Source organism: Dipodomys spectabilis, unplaced genomic scaffold (assembly GCF_019054845.1).
Source record: "Dipodomys spectabilis isolate Male_0828 unplaced genomic scaffold, ASM1905484v1 ptg000126l, whole genome shotgun sequence".
NCBI lineage: Eukaryota > Metazoa > Chordata > Mammalia > Rodentia > Heteromyidae > Dipodomys > Dipodomys spectabilis.
This window is the reverse complement of record NW_024870803.1, coordinates 4181348-4202759: the sequence shown is the minus strand read 5'-3', so window position 1 is coordinate 4202759 and position 21412 is coordinate 4181348. Positions and strand designations below refer to the sequence as shown.

The 21412-nt window shown below is 47.7% G+C and overlaps 1 protein-coding gene across 1 annotated transcript; it reads left to right on the top strand.

Annotated features, from left to right (window-relative positions):
* Nucleotides 1–20180: 20180 nt before the first annotated feature.
* On the top strand, nucleotides 20181–21164 carry Mas1 (MAS1 proto-oncogene, G protein-coupled receptor). The gene has a single exon (XM_042689765.1). The coding sequence runs from the start codon at nucleotides 20181–20183 to the stop codon at nucleotides 21162–21164; it is 984 nt and encodes a 327-aa protein (XP_042545699.1).
* The last annotated feature ends 248 nt before the right edge of the window (nucleotides 21165–21412 follow it).

Here is a 21412-nt window from a genome sequence, read left to right as displayed (position 1 = left end):
TGCCTGCTGGCAGAGTCCCGTCCACCTCATTTTCCCAAACATCAGGGAGGGATGCTATTTTTCACAAATGGCTTGGTGTATTTTTGTTCTTAGTGTGCTCTGGCCTGAGGCTGGGGCTCTGTTGTCTGTGGAGCAGAGCCCATGGTCTGGGACGGACCTCATTGCCCAGGCTGAAGTTCACAGAGTCTCAAAGCGAACCGCAGTCCGGTTGAAGGCGTCTTCTGGGAACTGACAAGGCTGGGCTGTAAATACCATTAGGTTTCGAATGGAAGGTTTATTTTAAGACCGACTGTGGACGGATGCTGAGGAAGACATCCTTGAAAAGGAAAGCCAGCTGCTCCTCTTCCTGTGCTCACAAACTCTACTGTTGACACGGAGTTGGGGGGTGGGCGCGTCTCCTCCTGCCAGTTCCCCAGTTCTTGGTAGACACCAGCTGGATGTTTCATGACTGGATTCACTTCTGACACTGCCTACCATCAAGTCCCCATCCCACCAGACTGCCCCCATTTCAGATACCAGGGTGCGTCCGTACCTTCCTTCTGATTGACCTATAAATGAGGATTGCCAGGCAGCCCCTCCTTGGGTCAATCATTTGCTAGCATGGCTCCGGGAACTTGGCATCACGATAAAGGCCACAGAGGGGCATAGCCAGGGACAAGGAATGCACCCAAGTGCCAAGGACTCGAAACCCTCAGACTCCAGGTGTCACCAGCTCTGGGCAACCCTCACCCCAGCCTCTGGGTGGTTGTGCACAGGCATGATGGACGGCATTGGCCAGTGCTGCTGGGCTCAACTACAGAGCCTCCCTCTCCTTCAAAGTCTTCCCCAAAGCCTCCTCATCAGCATAAACTCAGGCGTGGCCGAAGGGGCTTGTTCTAAATCCCAAGTGCCCCTTTCTCTTCTACACTCTCCCCCCCTGACTCCCCTCCCATGCTATTTTAGAAAAGCAGATCGCATGACCAAAGATGATCCTAACGCTCGCCTCACTTCAAAAACAACAAGATTTCAGCTCTGGCTGTAAGCCTGGGATGAAGACCAAATGTGATATTTTTATTTGACAAGTGACTATGGGAGCTGGGAAGTACTTGGAGAAGAGGGACGGCTAGGATAGGGAGACTGTTGGGTTCTCTCCCTGCTCAGACCCGGGGCGGGGGATGGGGAGCGGGGGATGGGTCAGAGGGCTCCAGAACCTGGGGGCAAGGGCTGTGCCGTTTTCTGCACTAGGAAACAGAGCACTAGCAAGGATTCCTGGAGGAGCCCCGCTGTTGGTGTGGGTGGCTGAAGGGTCTCCATGCTCACAGCGTGTTGTGCATTGGCCTAAGAGAACCTACTGAAAGGCCCAAGCCTGCAAAAGTGATGGACAAGGCACAGGCAAAGGGCCCTATGGTAGTGTGCAAAACCCCACAAGGTTCAAGAAGGAAAAGCACACTCGGTGCTAGGGATGGATGTAGGACAGGCAGGAAGCATCCCCTGGCCTCTGGCCCTGATCTATTCTTTCCTTGATCAGGTCTGTTCCTCACCATGAGGCTCTTCCTTGCGCTCATATAGGAGCTCCAGGGAACACATCTCAACGTCATGCATGTCTGCTGCATACAGATCTATAGGAGCCATGGGGTATTCCCTCCCAAAGTGTATTTTACCTTCCATCAGCTTAGACCCAAGGACAAAGCCTGTGCAGGCCTGAGAAGCAGGCATAGTGCTGTTTGGCTGGAAATGCCCGGCTTCTGGGGGCTCTAAATGCAATCTGCTTCAGAAGGCCGCAGGCAACACCTTGCTGGCCACCAGCAGCACCTAACCTGGACCACGTGGACTTGGATCTGGCATGGGGACAGGCTGCAAAAGCTACCGTGGACCTTTAAAGAGAAGGCCAGGAAAGCCTGCCCTACTTTACAAGGCCTAAAGCCAGATGGAATAGGTTTGGCCCCTTACTGCCTGGGGTGAGGACCGGGACAGGGATGGAGTGGTCACGAAGACTTCTCTAGCTGAAGCGGATCTTGATGATTCCTCCTGACCACCCAGCACCTGAGTCTTGTCCTCTGTTGAGACACAGATGAAGTCTTTCCCGGGCTCTGTCTCCCTGAGGCATGCCATGGGTCTTTGACCTGGTGCACAATCAGCCAGACTCGTCCAGCTCTGACTTGCCCCCAGCTGCTGCCCAGATGGAGCAGACACAGCAAACTCTTTGCAAGGAGGCAGTGACGGCAGGGAGATGGAGGTCCCAGTGCAGGCGCAGGCATCAGGGGAGTTGGGGCTGACCCCCAGTCACCGCGCTTAGCACAGGCTGCAGCCACGTCTGGATGGAACTACTGCTGCACAACGTTAGCTTCTGCAGTTGTTATGTTTTTTACATTCTAACAACAGTCTGGATTATTATGATTATCAGTTGAATTCTTGGAGATTCTGTGTACCAGCTATATCCCTTTAGTGAATCCTCGTTCTACTAAATTTTTTTTTTTTTTTTTTTTTTTTGCTACCAGCCCTGGGCTTGAACTCAAGGCCTGGTGGCTGTCATTGAGCTTTTTGATTTTCTTTCTTTTACTCAAGGCTAGCACTCTACCTTTTGAGCTCAGCTCCATTTCCAGCCTTTGGGTGGTTAGTTGGAGATAAGAGGCTCATGAGCTTTCCTTCTCGGGCTGGCTCTGAACTGCAATCCTCAGAGCTCAGTTTCCTGAGTAGCGAGGATTACAGGTGTGAGCCACTGGCACCCAGCATTTGGTGCCTTTTGTGTTGCTTGCACTTTAGAACCTGATTGACACAGGCCTTGGACATATGTGCAGTTTAGGGCCAGAAGTACTTGTGTAATACCTTCTAGTAGCTTTAGGCCAAGTCTCTAGACTCTTGATTCCAAAAGGTTTCTTGAAAGCCAGAGTGAAGAGATGCAAGCAGGAAGTGATCTACAAGCATGCTTCCTGATCCTCCACGTGGAAAGGATGTCTTCTTAACGAAGGTAGATGACAATCAAATAGTTCCAAACAGTAGAGAGGGATTGGACTACCCTATGCAAAGAAATGATAATGTCTGAGGAGACAGCTATATCAACTACCCTAATCTGATCATTATGCATTGCATACGTATATGGAAATATCACAGTGTACCCCATAAACATGAAAAATCACTAGATTACTATACACCAATTAAAAGTAGAAATACATTAAAAAAGATGGCCTCCAACAATCTAACTGTTCATCAACAGACAAATGGATGAACAAAATGTGTTTCACATTTATGACAGAATCTTATTCAACCTTAAAAGCCAGGCACTGGTGGCTCACACCTGTAATCCTAGCTACCAGGAGGCTGAGATCTGAGCATCATGGTTCAAAGCCAGCCCGGGCAGGAAAGTCTGTGAGACTCTTATCTCCAATTAACTGGCAGAAAACCAGAAGTGGTGCTGTGGTTCAAGTGGTAGAGTGAGCACCTTGAGCTGAAGAGCAGGGGACAGCACTCTCAGGCCTGGAGTTCAAGTCCCACTACTGATAGAAAAAAGAATTCTCTGAGCTTGGGGCTTCCTGCCGTGGGTTCTCCGCCCGTGTGTGTTAACCCGAGTGAGGGGTCATTTGAGAAGAACACCTTGGTGGTCGCGCCTGAAGATGCTCTTCTCAAATGACCCCTCACTCGGGTTAACACGGGCGGGCAGGGGGCTGGGGGCCGGGGTCAGTCACAATTCTCTGCAGGGTCCACTGTGTCTGGAGTTGAACAATGAACGTTGGGGTGCTTACCCGGGTGGCCCCACTCTCGAATAGCTGAACCTTCTGAGCAAGGGCGGGAGAAATCTGGGGATGCAGCCAGGTCAGGAGCCATTCCTGAGGGAGATGTGGTGGAGGAACCACGGCAGGAAGCCCCAAGATCCGCACACGTGCAGCCCAGAGCACCAGGCGGCTCTGTCCACACAGGCCAAGTGGGCCCACCCAGCTTCTGGGTCACCGCACACGCAGGAAGAGGACAGTACACACCCAAGGCCAAGGCAGCACACCACAGAACCACCGGAATTCACTCTGCTTTCTCTGCTTTGAATGATCACTAAAGCCGAGACCAAGTGAAGAAGGTTGCTTTTTATTCATTCCCGGCATTGACTCCGTGGTGGGCAGGGCCCACATTTTGGTCTTGTCAGTTACAACTTTATGACTGTACATGTGTTGAGAGTTTAGCACTGTGGTCTGGGTGGCGGGTGTTGAAGGTATCTAGGAGAGACAATGTCTCAGCAAAGACAGGCCAATCGTGAGTTTGGCAGATGGTAGGGAATTGGGAGATAATAGAGTAGGTTCATGTTAGACAAGTGAAGCAAAGCTACTTGGCGTTTCTGCCTTTGCAATCTGTCGCCAAAATTGTTTAGGAAATGCATACTGGGGCAAGATAAGGTATTCTGGTCTTACAAAAGACAGAAAGTAGCAGGTCCTTACTGTCTAAAATACAGTGGTAATGACAAAGATGTCCTAAGTATGCTGTAAACATAGGTAAGCTGTTAATACTAGATCCTATGATGTTCAGGCAGTGTTTTCTAAGTGCTGGTTATGATTGGCAGGGCCAGATTGGCCCAGTAACATACCGACATAGGACTCTAGTAGGCTTGCTGACAGTTACAGGGAGCCAGACATTTGTCAAATCATCTCTCAGTGATCATCTCCACTGTGTGCTTAGCACTGTACCAATGCGGTTCCTTTCTCAAAAGAGTAGTCTAACTGTAGAAATTAGACGAACAGAAAATGATTGTAAAACCACAAGTAAAATCATGGTGCCAGTTCTGAACATCATTAATTAATGCAGCTATTCTTTGGCTCAGCCAACTCTAAATGAGTAAAGCAAAGCCTCGGCTTCAGTACACACCAGCAAGTAATTCAAAGACAACTTAAGATATAAGGCGCCTCAGCATTTAGGAAACTCCTTGTGCAAAGATTCTATCACTGCTATTGCTATCAGCTTCTGTCAACTCCCAATGCAAAGTGCTAGCACTTAGATGTGACTTTTTTTTTCCACTTTTGTTAAGGATTTTGATTAAATGAAAAAGTATTGTTTGCCAAAATGCACAATTATTGAAAAAAAGTAAAACAAATACAGATTTAATGGTGCTCAGCTTTGGGCCTTAGTAAATGAATCATTCCAAGCATCCATCTTTCCTTCCTTCCTTCCTTCCTTCCTTCCTTCCTTCCTTCTTTCTTTTTTCCTCTTTCTTTCTTCTTTCTTTTTTCCAGTCCTGGGGTTTGAACTCAGGGCTTGGGCTTTTGCTCAAGACTAGCACTGTACCATTTGAGCCGTTTTCAGCTTTTTCTGTGTATGTGCTACTAAAGAATCGAACCCAGGGCTTCATGAATGCTAGGCAAGCACTCTACCACTAAGCCACATTCCCAGCCCCCAAGCATTTTTCTTGTAGGTAGCTATATGGTAACATTCACAAGTTAAGTCATATATATAACTTCAGGATTCCTAACAGGGAAAGAGAAGGCAAATGCCTATTACCCAGTTCCCAGTTTCCTATTGGTACATACAAATTCACTGCTCTCAGAAGAAATCCTAGCTGCACCAGCTTCAGAAATCTCAGAGGGAACTTTGGGAAGTGCATTAGGCATTCTTACACACTCTTGAACTTCTTATGTCTCTCTCTTTTTTTGTGGAGGCCTGAAATGCTAGCTGATGATTATCTCCAAAGGAAAATTTCAAAGATACAGTTCTACGAAAGGCCAAAACAATGCTGGCCAACTATGCAGAGCTGAGTCCAGGGTAATATTTAGCACAGCTAACAGCATGGATAGACTCCATGTCCCAAGGCAACACTCCAAAAATATTCTCTCTCACAAATGGAATTTTTTTCATGCTATTTGGATCAGGAGTTGCATATGATTATAATCTAGGTAAGGAATCTAGAGAACAAAGTGTATGTGTCACACAATGAGGTGCTGGACTAGAGGACAAGGAAATGTTCAACTCATTAAAATCACAGAACCTGCTCAACAGTGTATCTCTAAGGATGGTTACCTACTTACGGCCCAGAAAGGAATTTAGAGATTCTGCCGGTTTGCTTTCTAGAAAGTTCTATTAATTAGTATGGATGCCTGTCTTCTGGTGCCCTTTCTAGCATGCACACTTTGATTTTTAAATGTTTGCCATGCAGAGGATGAAAATGTTTAATACATATTTTAAGTTTGCAGTCTAGGGAACTGTAATGGAACTTGGTTGGTTTAAAGCATCATAATGCTAGATTGACATACACCTTCTGTATTGCAATTGTTGTCTTTATTTTTGTGATGCAGTCAGTATGTAGCTCAGGCTGGCCTAAAACTCTCAATCCCTCTGCCTCAGCTTCTTGAGTGTAGTTAATTAATTTAGTCTATTTCCCCAAAGCCTTCCAGCAGATAACATAAACCACTTGGAGAGTGAATTCAGTGTGGGACAGCCGACATCAGGGGAGAAAAAATGGAAGCAGGGAAACAGCTAGAAACTTTAACACGTTGTTTCAAATCACTGAGAAATCCAGAATTTTATTCCTTCTCAGACTTTGTTTTTTCCTTCTCAGACTTTGTAAAGAAACTATTTTAGTTTGATATTGTGTACGTGTGGGCTTCTGCCTGGATATGTATATGTGTACATTGAGGTTTAGTAGAAAACCACTTTCCTTAGCCACAAAGGAAAAAAAAAATGTGTGAAGATTTCAGTGACTGAGCTTAGCTAGAAGATATTCTAAAACTAAGAAATTCTTTTACTCAGGCAAACTTTACACACAGTGAAAAGTATATATTTTGGTTCTTCCCATTGGTCCAGTTTGGTAAATGTAAATCAGCCTTCCCAAGAACAGCTCAAGGTGCCTGGGTATTCTGCCATTACCAGTGAAAAACAATCAAATGTGTCTCACCATAGGCAAGTTCTTCCTCTTCCAGAACTACACACACACACACACACACACACACACACACACACACACACACACAGATTCACATGCTATATAATTTCTTTGGTCTAGCGTCTACCATTCAATTTGTATTTGTATTGTTTTTGGATGTACCCATATATTCTTCATTCTTTTTTTGCCAACTAATATTCCATTGTAGGAATAAACCTCAACTCCTCTTTTTTCTCTTGGCTGGTACTGGGGTTTGAATTCAGGGTCTCACACTTGCTCAGCTGGTGTTCTACCACTCAAACCAAGCCCCCAGCCCAGCTATTTGTTGATTATTTTGGCAATGTAGTCTCATGGACTTTTCTGCAGTCTGGCTCTGAACCATAATCTTCTCAGACTCTCGAGTAGCTAGGATTACAAATGTGCCCACGGGCAGATTCTTCTGGAGCTGGATTGCTCCTGGATTTGGGGTTTTAAAAATAAACTGGCTGTGAATGTTCTTACACGAGGCATTTTGTGGACATAGGTTTTAATTTCTTGTGTATCCAACTGTGAGATTTGGGGACCATAAGGCCAATATGTGTCTGATGTGGAGACACTTCTGCCCAGTCTTCCAAAGTGACTGTGTTGCTTACACTCCCAGCAGAGATGCTAGAGTTCAAAGTAGGACACCACTTCTTTCACATTTGATGTGCACAGGCTGTTGTTCACAAACTTTTACCCATATTTAAAATTTGGTTTCACATTTGAAGTAGTGGATCCTTTAAAAGGTGAGGCTTACTGGGGGGGGGTTAGGGTTAGGTCCTGCGGGGGTGGGGTGGGGGGGAGGCCCTGTCCTTGTGAGGAATTACCAGGTTCTCATGGACCCTGGGTGGTTTCTGCAAGAGGGAGTTGCTACAAGTGTTTAAGCCTGACTTCTGGATCACTCTCTGGCCTTCTGTCTCATCATGTGGTACTTCTTATATGCATTCCCATGGCAGAGCCATCCACTGTAAGGATCTCACCTTCTGATCTTGGACTTCAAAACTGGGTGATGAAATAAGACATAAAGTACCAACATCAGGTATTTTGTAACAGCACAGGAAAATGGACAAATACATTATGCAACTTGAGCTTTTACATTAAGCTCTCTGGTTCATCTCAGTTTAGATTTAAATTTCATATATGATGTGAGAAGGAACAGAAGTTCTTGTTTTCTATGTGCATAATTACATGTTCTATAAAGGCTTTACTTCCTGCATTGAGTTACTTTTACACCCATTGGAAAATCATTAGTCTTGTACCCAATAAACACATGTGTGGGTTTATTACTATACTTGTTTTTGCTCATTAATCTGATTCTTCCTTTGTCAAATCTACACTGTCTTGATTATTTGATCATACATTATGAAGTCAGATAGAGGATTCTACTTGTAACTTGAAATCTCTTTTACTTTCTTCTGTCAGTCATGGGGCTTGACCTCAGGGCCTGGGTGCTGTCCCTGAGTTCTTTTGCTCAAGGCTAGTGGTCTACCACTTTGAGCCACAGCACAACTTCCAGTTTTCTGGTGGTTAATTGGAGATAAGAGTGTCATTGAATTTTCTGCCTGGACTTCACTGGCTTCGAACTGTGATCCTCAGACCTCAGTCACCTGAGTAGCTAGGATGACAGGCAGGAGCCACTGGCCCCTGTGGCTTTGAAATCTTTCTTTAATAAACAATAAAGCTTCAGACATCTACCATATGTGCCAAACCACAAATACTGTAAAATGTGTATGGGTATACATTATCAGGATTTATTCTCATAATTGATTTGTCAGTGCTGTAAATGTCATGAAGATCCTGCTATGCATTTATTACATATTAACATATACTTTTGAAACCCTCCTACCCTATAATTGTTTCCAAATTTGTTTTTTTAAAAGAAAGAAATTTTACTCTTTAATATGGTGTTCTGGAATTGAAAAGGAGAAAAAGAATGAAAGAGTAGAGAATAGAGGTAAGGGGCTGGGAAGGTGGCTCAGTGGTAGAGCGCTTGCCTTGCATGCATGAGGCCCTGGGTTCGATCCCTCAGTACCACATAAACAGAAAAAGCCGGAAGTGGCGCTGTGGCTCAAGTGGTAGAATGCTAGCCTTGAGCTGAAGAGCTGAAGGACAGCACCCAGGCCTAGAGTTTAGGCCCCATGACTGACCAAAAGGAACAACAACAACAAAAAAGAATAGAGGTGAGATCATGTTTGCAAACTTCCATGTTCTGTACATAAGTGGAAACGTTGGACTGGAGTCATTCTACCTGTACCACAAAGCGAGTGAGGGTAAATTACCTAAACTCTGAAAATCTCCCCTTCCTCATCTGTAAAGTGTTCTGTGTAAAGCACATAACAAGTCTTGTGTGACTCCTGAGAGAGAGAGAGAATAATTTGGGAGACTTCCTAAATAGAGTATATTTGGCATTGAATTGGAGGAGCACCAGGCATGCACCATACATACTTTAAGCCCAAGTGATCTAACACTCTACTCATAGAGGATGGCTTTGGAGTTCCTGTGACTGCAGTCCCCCTCCAAAGGTGTCCCCGTTGGAGAAAGTATCTCAGCTAAGCAAAGGGCTCCGTACTCCCTGGGGCTTTCCACAAAGATTCCAGTGTAAGAGGGAGAGCTGGGAGGGCAATGGTAGGGGTGAAGGTGTTTTCTCAAGCCATTAGTTTGCAAACCACTTTGGCAAGACCCAGATACGCCCTCTAGGGGTGATGTGCCCTTCCCTCCCCTTCCCTGCTCTGCCTGTCCTAGCACCCTAGAGCTACTCTAGCCCTCTTCCCTCTAACCGTGCGGGACCATGCTGTTTCCAGTCTCCCATTACAAACTCCAGCCAGCCCCATAAACAGGATGCCAGGTGACTGAGTGACCCAGAAGGGGGAGTTATTTATTCTGTTTACATTTGCTTTGGGATTTTCCTTTTGGAGCCAATGGTGTGTTTTTTGTCTGCTGTAACCCCTCTTTCCTGGCTTGCAGGCACTATCTCAGGAGCTCCTGTGGGGGTGGAGAGCCCCCTATCCCAGAGTTCCCAGGGCCCTCAGCACAAAGGCTATCTTTGAGTAGGGTTGTGGTCTGTGGTCTGCTCTGGATGACTCCCTTCCCCCACCCCCTGTCCCCCAGACCACATTGTTGCTGCACATCCGGCCCTTCTGCCGATGGGAAGAGCCTTTGTGGACAGAATCTAAATGCCAGGGATCGGGGTGCGGGTCTGGGAGCACTCAGGGCTGGGCCTTCGCTGTCACGTGCTGAGTTCAGTCTGCAGCTGGGGGCTGTTTGGCCCCTTCCCAGGGTTTATCTAGAAGGGCTATGTCCATCCACTTTTCAAACATGAGGTTCTCTGTGGCTCTGTCCCCTGGCCCGTCTAGTTGGAGGAGGAGATGCCAATTTTCTTTCAGACTTGATATGCTTTGCAAGTGAAGATCCTTACTTGGAAAGACTCAGCCAATCCTTGGATAGACTAAGTTAAGGGAAGATTTCCCTGAGACGACAGAAAATCAGCTGGGCCTGGGAGAGTTCTGCTCTCAGGGTTTTATCTCAGACTTTTATCTGGCCAGTGAGATCTGAAGGCTCCATTGCAGGACCCGGGGGCAGAGGGCGGGACCAGTCCTGTCCTGTGAGGCTGTCAATCAAAGGGATAGGCTAGAGAACCACTCATCACTCCAGTCAAGTTTGCAAGTCCAAATACCTGAAGTCACTCTGTTCCCAAATGTCTGTCCAGACAACGTGTGCTTCTCCGCCTGCTGTCCTGCTGGTCTCCCGTTTGCAGGCTTGCCTCTGCAGCCATTTTCCTGGGAGAATAACCCTCCATTGCATTCCAGGTTACCAATCTTTGCTGATCCAGCTCTTCTTTCTCACCTGGAAAGCAGTGCTGGGCTTTATGAAGTACTAAATGAGATTTTCCCCACAATCAAGGATCAAGGGGTTGGCAGATGTGAGAAATACATGTTTGAATCTGACCGGGATGCATCAGACTTCCTCTGTTAGTGCCGATGAAGCCTTCCAGAGCCATGGGAATTTAAGGAGAACCTCTCTGATGGAAGAAGGGAATCGTAGCCCTGGCAGGTGCACCTATCTTTTGCTGCTTTCCTGCTGATGGAGTCCACTACTTCTGGCTCTACCACCTATGGCTCTCTCAGGTGATATTCTGGGTTCTATCAGACCCCCCAGGCCTCCTGTGCCATATTTCTGTGTGTGTGACAGGAGTCCCGTGAAGGGATGCTGTTTCTCTAGGGAACTCTGGATGGGTGGGTCTTGGATCACAGAGGTTCAGGCTAGAACTCGTACCACAGAAAATGGGAGTTGTAGACTCTTTTCTTCCCTAGCCTTATCTAGCCCTATTACCCATTTTCTCTCCATACAATCCTCACCTCTCGAAAGAATGATTACTCACAAAGACAAACCAAGCACAGAAATAGCCAAACTATTTGTGGCTTCCGTGCAGGCAGTTTTATTTTTACAGCGAGTTGCTGTCTTTTCCTCTAAGTATAAATCATTAGCTACCACAACTGAAACTCCATCTCCATCTGCGATCATGATCAACCACTGTAGTCCTGCTTGGTTAGTGGTGCTAATTAGTCAGAAAACAATTGGTGCCTTCCCCCACCCACTCACCCTGAAGGAAGGGAGCCATCCCTCCCAGGGACCCCCTACTGTCTGGCCACCCCTGTTGTTTCCTGGTTGGCAGGCTCTTCATTCACCTGGTCAACGGATTTCCACTTTGGGCAGTGTGTTATCTTCTGCTTGTGTGAATAGAGGGACTTCTCTGCTCTATGAGGAGCTGGAAAAGCAAATTGGTGAGGCCCTCGGAATGTTGACTTAAACCATGACGTTGGAGGCCTCCCTCTCGTTGGTCACTCTGCTCAGGGTTTCACAGAACACGTAGGGATAATTCTTCACCAAATCTGGACAGTCCCAGAGGCGAGAGGCAGCCTGGCACTGAGGAACAAGGAGGGTCCTTCTGCTCCATCCTGTTCTCCTGCGCCTCCTTCTCTGTGAGGCTCCTCAGCCGGCCCTTAGCTCTCTCCTGATCCTATTTGCTTCAGTGTCTGGGAATCCTTCACTCCACAAACTCCTTTTCTAGCTGCAATGGGCGTTAGTCAGTCCTTGCTTTCTCTTCAGTCTCTGAGCATCCTGTGGGAAAGGTAGCGCTCTCCAGGAGGCTGACCTTCTCCTCCCGTGGAACACCAAAACCAGGTAATAAAAGTATTGTTTCCCACCTGCTCACCTGCGCTCACCTGCTGTTGATTTACTCACTGCGCCCACCGCTCTGACTGTGTGGGGTTGGTGTGAGGGCTTCAGGGAGAGCCCTCCTCTCCCGTCTCTTTCCTTTCCTCTGGGAAGATTAGGCTCCGTTGGCTTCTGCTCTGGGCCTTTGCTTTTGCTTTAGGTACAGTCTGAGGAAAGCATCACACATGGAACGGAAGCCTGCTTTCCCACAGCATCCTTCCCTGCCCATCATGTATTTGCTCAGACAAGAAGTGTGGCCAGGATGGCTCTTCCCTCCGGCGCTTGGCTACCTCAGATCCAGATGACCATGGACTGTCTGCGCAGCTATATATTGGCCCTTTAAAGAAAAGGGTGGGAGTGAAGGGAAAAGTAATCTCCTGTTGTGTTCCCAACTTCCTGCGTGAGCATCTGCATCTATTGGGAACAGCTGCTCCCTGGAAGGGTCCGGCTCAGGCTGACAACCAGCCTGGGCATCTGGAAGAGGCAGCTCCATTCTTCTCGCCCTGGAATCAGCTGTGTGCCTATCTGCAGTCCATCAGATCAGCTGAGTTTACGTTAATTTGGGCACGATACTCGAAAAAGGGCTAGAAGCCAGGAAATGAATACTTAACTATTTATACGCCTCCCACCATTTAACAGCTGTGCCTTTTGGAGGTGAGATTAGTAGTTCCATTTTAGAGTTAGAAGGGCAAGCCCTCAATAGCACAGAAGTGGTTACAGGTGAAGAATAGTCGAGCCAGGAATTTGAGTTCTACCTACGCTGCCCTTCCACGTAGCTGTTCTCTGGAGCAGCTTTCCCCTTATCCCAGGCTAGCCCTTGTGGCTTCCGGTGGCCAGCCACCTTGATGTCCCCAGTGTGTTCTCGCTTTGGATCAGCATGCAGATTTTCACTCGAAGTGTGTCACCGAATGATGCCATTTGAAGCATGGCTTTTGCTGATAAGCGTGGGACCATCTGCTTGGCACATCTCAAATGTTTTCAGCAGTCAGAGAGAAGCTCCGGTTTCTTCTGAGACGGAGGCTGCAGCTCTCCTTGGAGATGCTGGAACCAGGGACCCTGCAGGCTGGTGGGGTACAGAGGCCATGGGATGGGAAGCTGTGGTCTCCCGGTTGTCACCTCTGACCCTTTCTGAGCGAAGGACATCCAAGAGTCTGCACCCATTTGTAAGTGTTCAGATACCCTTGATAATCAGAATAAGATCCCTGTCCCCAGCGTCCCCCCCCCCCCCAGCCCCCAAAGAGGCAGTGCCTGGGCAGCATTTCTGTGCTGATTGCTTTTCCCAGGGTGTTAGGTGCTGTAGGTTTGTCAAGGTGGTGTTGGCACATAAGAAAGGTGCTTCTGCCTTCATTTGGAAATTTGCTTCTCTGTTGGGCCAACAGTTCCCAGATATTGTCCTTCAACTCCAGGTTTGAAACTTCTGTAGAAGCTTTTCTGTGGATTTGTGATGTGGAGGGAGTTCTTAGGATCACTCAAAGAGGGGAGGTTGGACTTGGAAGTTTTCAAGTTGATGTTACAAATGACAAAGAAGCTGGGGCTGCAAGGTTGTAACAGTGTTTAATGTCTCTGGAGACGTCCTTTGTCTAGAAGCCACTGGGCACAGCCAGGTAGGTGTGTGTGTGTATGTGTGTGTGTGTGTGTGTGTGTGTGTAGTAGTAGTAGTAGTAGTAGTAGTAGTAGTAGTAGTAGTAGTTTGGCAAGGTGTGTTAGACTGTCACTACATTGCTATATGTGCAGCCTTAAGAATATGACTCAGGGCTGCCTTTGGAGCAGCGTCTGCACTGGGACATTGAGGGCTGGGGGTCGTTTGTGGTGCTGGCTGTCCTATGTATTGTGGATATTTAGCCATTAAGTGGTATTGATGACCAGTAAGTGAAATTACTAATGATTAAATTACTGATGGCTATTCCATGCTATTAGCATCCTCCTCTCAGTTTTAGCCACCCCAAAGATCTTCAGACATGCCAAACATTCCAAAGTAGTCAAAACTCCCCTCTCCCTCTGAGATCAGCGCTCTAAATGGATTCTGCTGTGCATTCAGAAAGCACATGAGAAGTCTCTGCTTCTGCAGGCAGGTGGCTGGAGTGTTGGGAACATGGGATTTAATTGATTACAGATGCATTTAATACCAGGACAGATGTTCCCACTGCAAACATTCTCAACAGCTCCCTTCCCTGCCATGGAAATTCCATCTCACAAATGGGTTTCTGTTTGTCCAGGTTACTGCACACACACAGAGGGAAGAATGTGCCCTTTCCTCTGGTTGTACACACCTGGGAGGCCCCACTTAGGGTCAGCCTCGCTCTGCGGTTGCCTAGCAACAAGAGGAGGCTTCAGATGGCCATTCCACAAATCCTGGTGTTACTGGCATTCTCTTCTTTCTTTCTTTCTTTCTTTCTTTCTTTCTTTCTTTCTTTCTTTCTTTCTTTCTTTCTCTCTCTCCCTCTCTCCTTTCCTCCACCTTCTTCCTTCTCTCTCCTCCCCCTCTTCCTCTTCCTTCTCCTACTTTCTTCATCTTCTCTCTCTGTCTCTCCCTCTCTCTCTGAGTGATATGGAAAGCTGGGAATCTGGCCCATGGAAGACTGAGCTCAGAGGGATGAGAATGTGGAGGGGGATGTTCACTTCTTGGGTATCTGGAGAAAGTTTGAGCAGACACAAAGATATGGCCTTTTAAACTCCGTGCCTGCCCTCCTCCTGGTTCCCTGGCCTTTGCTGTCTCCCCACCATCGATCTGTTCTTCTCACGTTCATTGTGAAGAACACACATCTCTGCAATTGTGCCTGCTAGGACACAGCTTCACAGCTCTGGAAACCGTGGTGTCTGTTTCCTCCGCGGGCTGATTCATTATCTCAGCCTGGCCTTGGCAGCAGGCTTGTATTGGCAAAGCGCTGTTCAAGCTCTAGCTTTTCACCCTCTCTTTCTCCCTCCTCAGCCTTCCAGAAACACATTAAAATGCTGATTATGTAAAGGGGCTTCGGTCACAGAGGCCCAGCTGCTTGGCTTAGGCTCTCCTCTGTGATGGGTTTGGTGGAAGACGGAGCTCCGGCCAAGCCTTGGGCAGAGGTCTCTGTGGAGATCCTGGCAACAGCCTCTTTTGAAACCTTGGCCACTTCCACATGGTCAGCATTGTAAAACGTTCAGGGTTTTTTAGATCATGTGACAGACTGGAAGAAATACGGAGCAGTAGGGAAGGGCTGATTTCTTTCTTTTCTTTTTTCTTTTTGGTCGGTCGTGGGGCTTGAACCCTGAGCCTGGGCATTGTCCCTCAGCTCTTCAGCTCAAGGCGAGTGCTCTACCATTTGAGCCACAGCCCCACTTCCGGTTTTCTGATGTTTTATGGAAGATAAGAGTCTTGAAGACTTTCCTGCCCAGGCTGGCTTTGAACCATGATCCTCAGATCTCAGCCTCCTGAGTAGCTAGGATTACAGGCGTGAGCCACCGGCCCCCAGTGGAAGGGCTGATTTCTGTTTACCACTATGAGAGGCCTCCCTGGAGGTGGCCACGTCTATTGATTCCCTGGGTCTGATATTTAGGGAGATGTCTGCACATTCTGATTTTGTTGGTGTGGTGTGGGGGAACTGGATCAGCTCACCCAGTCAGGGTTTGTAGAATAAAATGGAAAGGGGGGATCTAGCATGGGCTGCTGTGCTCGCTGGGATGCCAAGGCCCAAAGGGCCATGCAAGAAGAGATCAGGCACAAGAGAGATCAGGCACAGGAGACCCGCACAAGGCAAAGGGGGATGACAGGGAAGATGACGTGTCCTGGTTTACCATCATTCGGAGAGGGGGGCATGGGATTCCATACTCCCCTGTCGGGAGCGAGGGGAGGATCATCACAACAGGAGAAAGTATCAAATATCTTACTGTCTTTGGAAGACTTGGGTAAAGTGCTGTGCTGTTGGATGACCGGCTTGTTTCTATTGTGAGAGGCGACAAGTGTCCTTAGGCATTCTTTCATACCCGTGATTCATCATTCAAGAAAGAAAAAGTCCATCTTTTGGGCAGGGTATGTTGAGACATGCTTCTAATCCCAGCACTCAGGAGGCTGAGACAGGAGGTTCATGGGTTTGAGGCCAGCCCGGGCTACATTGCCAGTTTTGTCACCGTAGGCCCCCCTCTTCTGTGGCCCCTTCCTACATTGTCAGTTACCACAGTCAGTCCGTTTAGAAACATTAAGGGAAAAGTTATAGATATGAACAATTCATAGGTTTTAACTACATGTTATTATCATATATGATTACAATTTGTTCTGGTTATTATCATTAGTTATTGTTGTTAGTCTCTTCTTCTTTGGTCTACTTTATGAGTTCGACATTCTCATGATCACTACATATAGAAACAGTACACAGAGGGTTTCTGTCGTCCGCTGGGAGTCTTAAACCTTCTTCCCTGTGGGTGAGAGAGGGAATTGACAGAAGGAATGAACATGCAGCACTTTATTTTAAAAAATGGTAAGAAGACAGAACTGTTACGTTCGAGCTAGAAGGTTAGGTAAACATAAATTACATTACATCCAAATACTGATAACAGCGTCATATTTTTGGAGTACACTGAGAGGAGAAGAAGTTACAAGTGATATTGGGTCAGGAAAAGCAAGATATCAGGCTGGGGATATGATTTGAGTAGTGAAACATCTGCCTAGCAAATGTGTTTCCCTGAGTTCAAACCTAGTTCTGTGAAAAAGAAGAAAATGAAAACAAACAAAAACCATGTTACTAAAGCAGCTTATAACAAAGCAGCATGTGAGGCACCGGAAAAGGCTAAAAGAGAATATTCCAAATCAGGTTAATTTTGCGTACTAGTTTCGTGCGTGCATTTCCCAAATCTGCAATGAACACATAGTGTTTTGAAATTGGAAAAGAGGATATATGTGTTTTTTTTTAATTTTGAAAAATTGTCATTATAAAAGTGATGTATAGGGCTGGGAATGTGGCTTAGTGGTAGAGTGCTTGTCTAGCATGTGTGAAGTGGTTTGATCCCTCAGTACCACATAAGCAGAAAAGGCTGGAAGTGGAGCTGTGGCTCAAGTGGTAGAATGCTAGTCTCGAGCCAAAGAAGCTCAGGGACAGCGCCCAGGCCCTGAGTTCAAGCCCCAGGACAGCCAAAAGTAAAAAGGTGATGTACAGAGGAGTTGCAATTGCGTAGGGCAGGTAAAGAATATATTTCTGTTTGGAAAATATCCCCCTTCCCTTGCTCTTTTCTAGTTTTTCCCTCCTGTCTCCACCCATACAGTTTGTATTTTAAAAGGACCCCTTCTGTTGTGACTAAACAAAGGTCTACAAGTCTTGGTGCGACATTATGGCGGTGGGTGACTGTTACTGTTACTGTCCCCTTTAAAAAATTAATTTTGTTAGTTACATAAGTCAGGTAATGAGCACATTCCTTTTTGGACAATGTCACCCCTCCCCTTGCTCTCTCCTCATTTCCCTCCTCCTCCCCACTCCCACCCACAATACTGTTGCTTTGATAGACATAAACAGACCTGAAGACTCCTCAGACAGCTCTTCTTTGAGGACTTTAAATTCAGGGAGCAGGGAGAGATCCTGGTCCTCAATGGCCAGGCCTCACTCCGAAGTCACACAGCACCAGGGAATGTGGTATCTTCAGCTCAGTGCCCAGTCCTGGAGGAGGCTGGAAAAATTAAGTACAGAGAGTGCACAGTAAGGCCATAAAGATGTGACTAGGCCCAAGAGCAGAGCATGGTGTGTGTGTGGCATCGGAGGTCTGTGGGGCGCTCAGAGGTCACATAGGGGTCAGAGGTCAGGTAGGGAGCTCAGAGGTAAGATGGGGAGCTCAGAGGTCAAGTAGGGAGGTCAGAGGTCGGATGGGATGCTCAGAGGTTGTATGGGGAGCTCTGGCTGCAAGGACCCTCAGGTGATGATCTGCCTCACAGCCTTGGTCGCTTCTGCTGACTGGTCTGTGAAATGAGGGGACTGGTTAGACCCATGGTCTCCAGGCTTTCGTTTGTGTGTGTGTGTGTGTGTGTGTGTGTGTGTGTGTGTGTGTGTGTGTGTGAGAGAGAGAGAGAGAGAGAGAGAGAGAGACTCAGCTTTTGGTTAGAAGTCAGGCCAGCTCTCTGATCAGAGTCCTTGTGAGCTTCCAGATACTTCTTGTTGACCCCGGAACACCAGACATAAGGATGGTAGAGCCCCACAGGGTCCTGTGCTGCACTCTGAGTTTGACTGGATATGAATCCTGAGTTTTTGTTTGTTTTTGCCGTGCTGAGGATTGAACTCAGGGTCTTGTGCATGCCCTACAAAGACTCTGCTACTGAGCTCTACCTCTAGCCCTCATCCTTAGTTATTTTCTCTATTAAACGAGGTACCATCTTCCATACCTGCTTTCCTCTGAAGGTAATGGTCCAATAGAAGAGCAGAAGGCAGGAGGCTTGGAAACCGAAAGCCTCCTTCTTCCTCCCTAGGAAGAGAGGAGGACTTGGCGCTCTTCGATGTCGCTGGCCCCACTTCCCGATAGGGATGCTGCCACCTGCTCCACTCCCTCTGGCTCTCTGTTCCCAACTGAGATTCCTGCCCTGCCTTCTGACCATGCTTGCTGTCCCCGAGTGCTGTAGGCATGAGCTGTCCTGGTACCTGACTCTCACCGCCAGGTACTTGCGTTGCTGTGGATAGAATTGCCGTGTAAGGAGATTTTCATGTCTGCACAGAGTCTGTCCTCCTTGCTCTGGGTCAGCCTGGAGACAGGAAGTTGTCCTGCGATTTACCCTGCAGTGCCAATGCATGCCCTCATTCTTGTTGCTTTCTGGGTGCTGGACAATGAGGTGAACATGGGTTGTCTGGGCAGGCCTGCAGAGCCCAAACTAACTTCTTCTATACGAGGCTGCTGTGCTGTCTAGCAGTAATGACCCCCTCTCCCTTGCAACCTCAAATATCCCACTCATCAGCCAGCAGATGCAGATTCATGAGATGACCAAGGAGACCCCAGGAGCAAAGGGTTGGGGTGGCACACCAACTGGCCAGCTGGATTCTGGGCCTTTCTCCCCAATCTGCTACTTCACTGGAAAGGCTGGAATTCAGTTTGGTTGAGGGAGACTTGGAATGTGATATTTTAGCAATGTGTTTATTTAAGTAAAATCCCACTTGAACAAAACATTTGGAGGATTATGATTTCTTAAAAATGAAAATTGGTTTTAATGGGATTTATATTTGCATTCCAACCACATCATGATCAAAATCTGCTTGAATATATGATTCATGAGAATCACAAGAGAATTCTTTCTTCACAGAGCACTGGGCTGAAGCGGGGTAGCTTTCTCTCCTGAGGAAGCAGAGTGCATTCTCAGAACTGTGCTGATGACTTTATTTGGGGCAATTTGATAAACAGGTACCGGATCTCTATGTATGCAAGTGCCCGAGGTCCACTTGTAAGTTCAGGAGTGCGTACTGAAGCTGCTGTGTTAGACTTCTAGGGCTGTCTCAACAAAATGCTATAGGCTGTAAGACCAAGATCAAGGTCAAGGTCAAGGTCAAGGTGCTATCAGGGCTGGCACAGTGAGGCTGGACAGCGTCCTTTGACCTGTATCCTCATGTGACCTCTCCCTGTTCATTCATGGAGACAGACATCTCTCAAGTGGCTTTGCAACCAGCCTAGTTTCCTCTGTCCAGGAAATGGACCATCAAAGATCTAAGAGGTCCCTTTCCTTCCCTTCCCGCCCTTTGCCTCCCCGCCCCTCCCCTCCCCTTCCACTGTGTTTGCTAGGCAAGTGCTCTACCACTTGAGCTACGCTTCCAGCCCTGAAGCGATTTTCAGAATGACACTTAGGATGTTTGAGTGGAACCGGAGGTGGACACCAAGCGTCCTTTCCCTGTTGCTTTGCTGTATTAAGTTTTGGCACTGAGCCCTCGGCAGATAATAATGCAGCGGGAGAGCTAGTGGGGATCAGAAAGGTTTACATTAAATCACTTCTCTCTTCTGGAGAGATGTCTACTTTTGTCATTGTTAGGAGAAGAATTTAAAAACAAAGGAAAAAATGACTGGAAAATCATGATCCATGGTTGATACTCTCTTTTCCATTTCATTTCACCAGTTCTCATGGTTTTGCCTGCACAGTGACTGACAGGCGGGAGATCGCCTGAGCGCTCCAGCCCGAGGTCTCCCCATGGATGGGCCAAATGTGACCTCAGCTGCTGAGGGGGAGGTAGCTAACGCCTCCGTGGGCAGGAACACCTCCACCCCCGCAGGGGCCTGGCCTCCACCCATCCCCGCCGTGCACTGGGTCATTATGAGCGTGTCCCCGCTCGGCTTTGTGGAAAACGGGGTTCTCCTCTGGTTCCTCGGCTTCCGGATGCAAAGGAATCCCTTCACGGTCTACATCACCCACCTGTCCATCGCCGACATCTCCCTCCTCTTCTGCATTTTCATCCTGTCAATTGACTATGCTTTGGACCACGAGCTCTCCTCCAGCCACTACTACACCATGGTCACCTTGTCTGTGACCTTTCTGTTTGGCTACAACACAGGCCTCTACCTGCTGACAGCCATTAGTGTGGAGAGGTGCCTGTCGGTCCTCTACCCCATCTGGTACCGATGCCACCGCCCCAAGCACCAGTCAGCCTTTGTCTGTGCCCTCCTGTGGGCCCTTTCTTGCTTGGTGACCACCATGGAGTACGTCATGTGCATCGACAATGAGGCAGAGCGACGCTCTCGAAGTGACTGCCGGGCGGTCATCATCTTCATAGCCATTCTGACCTTCCTGGTCTTCACGCCGCTCATGCTGGTGTGCAGTGCCATCTTGGTGGTGAAGATCCGGAAGAGCTCGTGGCCTTCTCGTTCCTCCAAGCTGTATCTGGTCATCATGGTCACCATTGTCATCTTCCTCATCTTCGCTATGCCCATGCGGCTCCTCTACCTGCTGTATTACGAGCACTGGACAGCCTTTAGGAACCTGCACAACCTCTCTCTGCTCTTCTCCACCATCAGCAGCAGTGCCAACCCTTTCATTTACTTCTTTGTGGGCAGCAGCAAGAAGAAGCGCTTCAAAGAGTCCTTGAAAGTGGTTCTGAACAGGGCTTTCAAGGACGAGATGCACCCCCAGCGGCCGGAGGACAGCGGCAATGCCATCTCTGTTGAGACCGTGGTCTGAGGCCTGAGGAGGGGAACCGTGGACAGAGACGTGGAACGCGGATGACGTTTGGTTTGTTCTTGGAATACACCTAAATAGTTTCAAATCCTCTACATGTGATGCCAGAAGGACCGCCATTCCATATGCATGAGCTTCTAATCGGTAATGAGACTGTATTCCTGTCCCGTGTCTTCTGGAAATGTCTAAATATACATCAGGCCTCTGTTATTTCTGTACAGATCAAAGACTTTTTTTTTTTAAATCATGAA

Coding starts and splice junctions, on each gene's coding strand:
- Mas1 (XM_042689765.1), top strand. CDS start 20,181: ATGGATGGGCCAAATGTGACCTCAGCTGCTGAGGGGGAGGTAGCTAAC.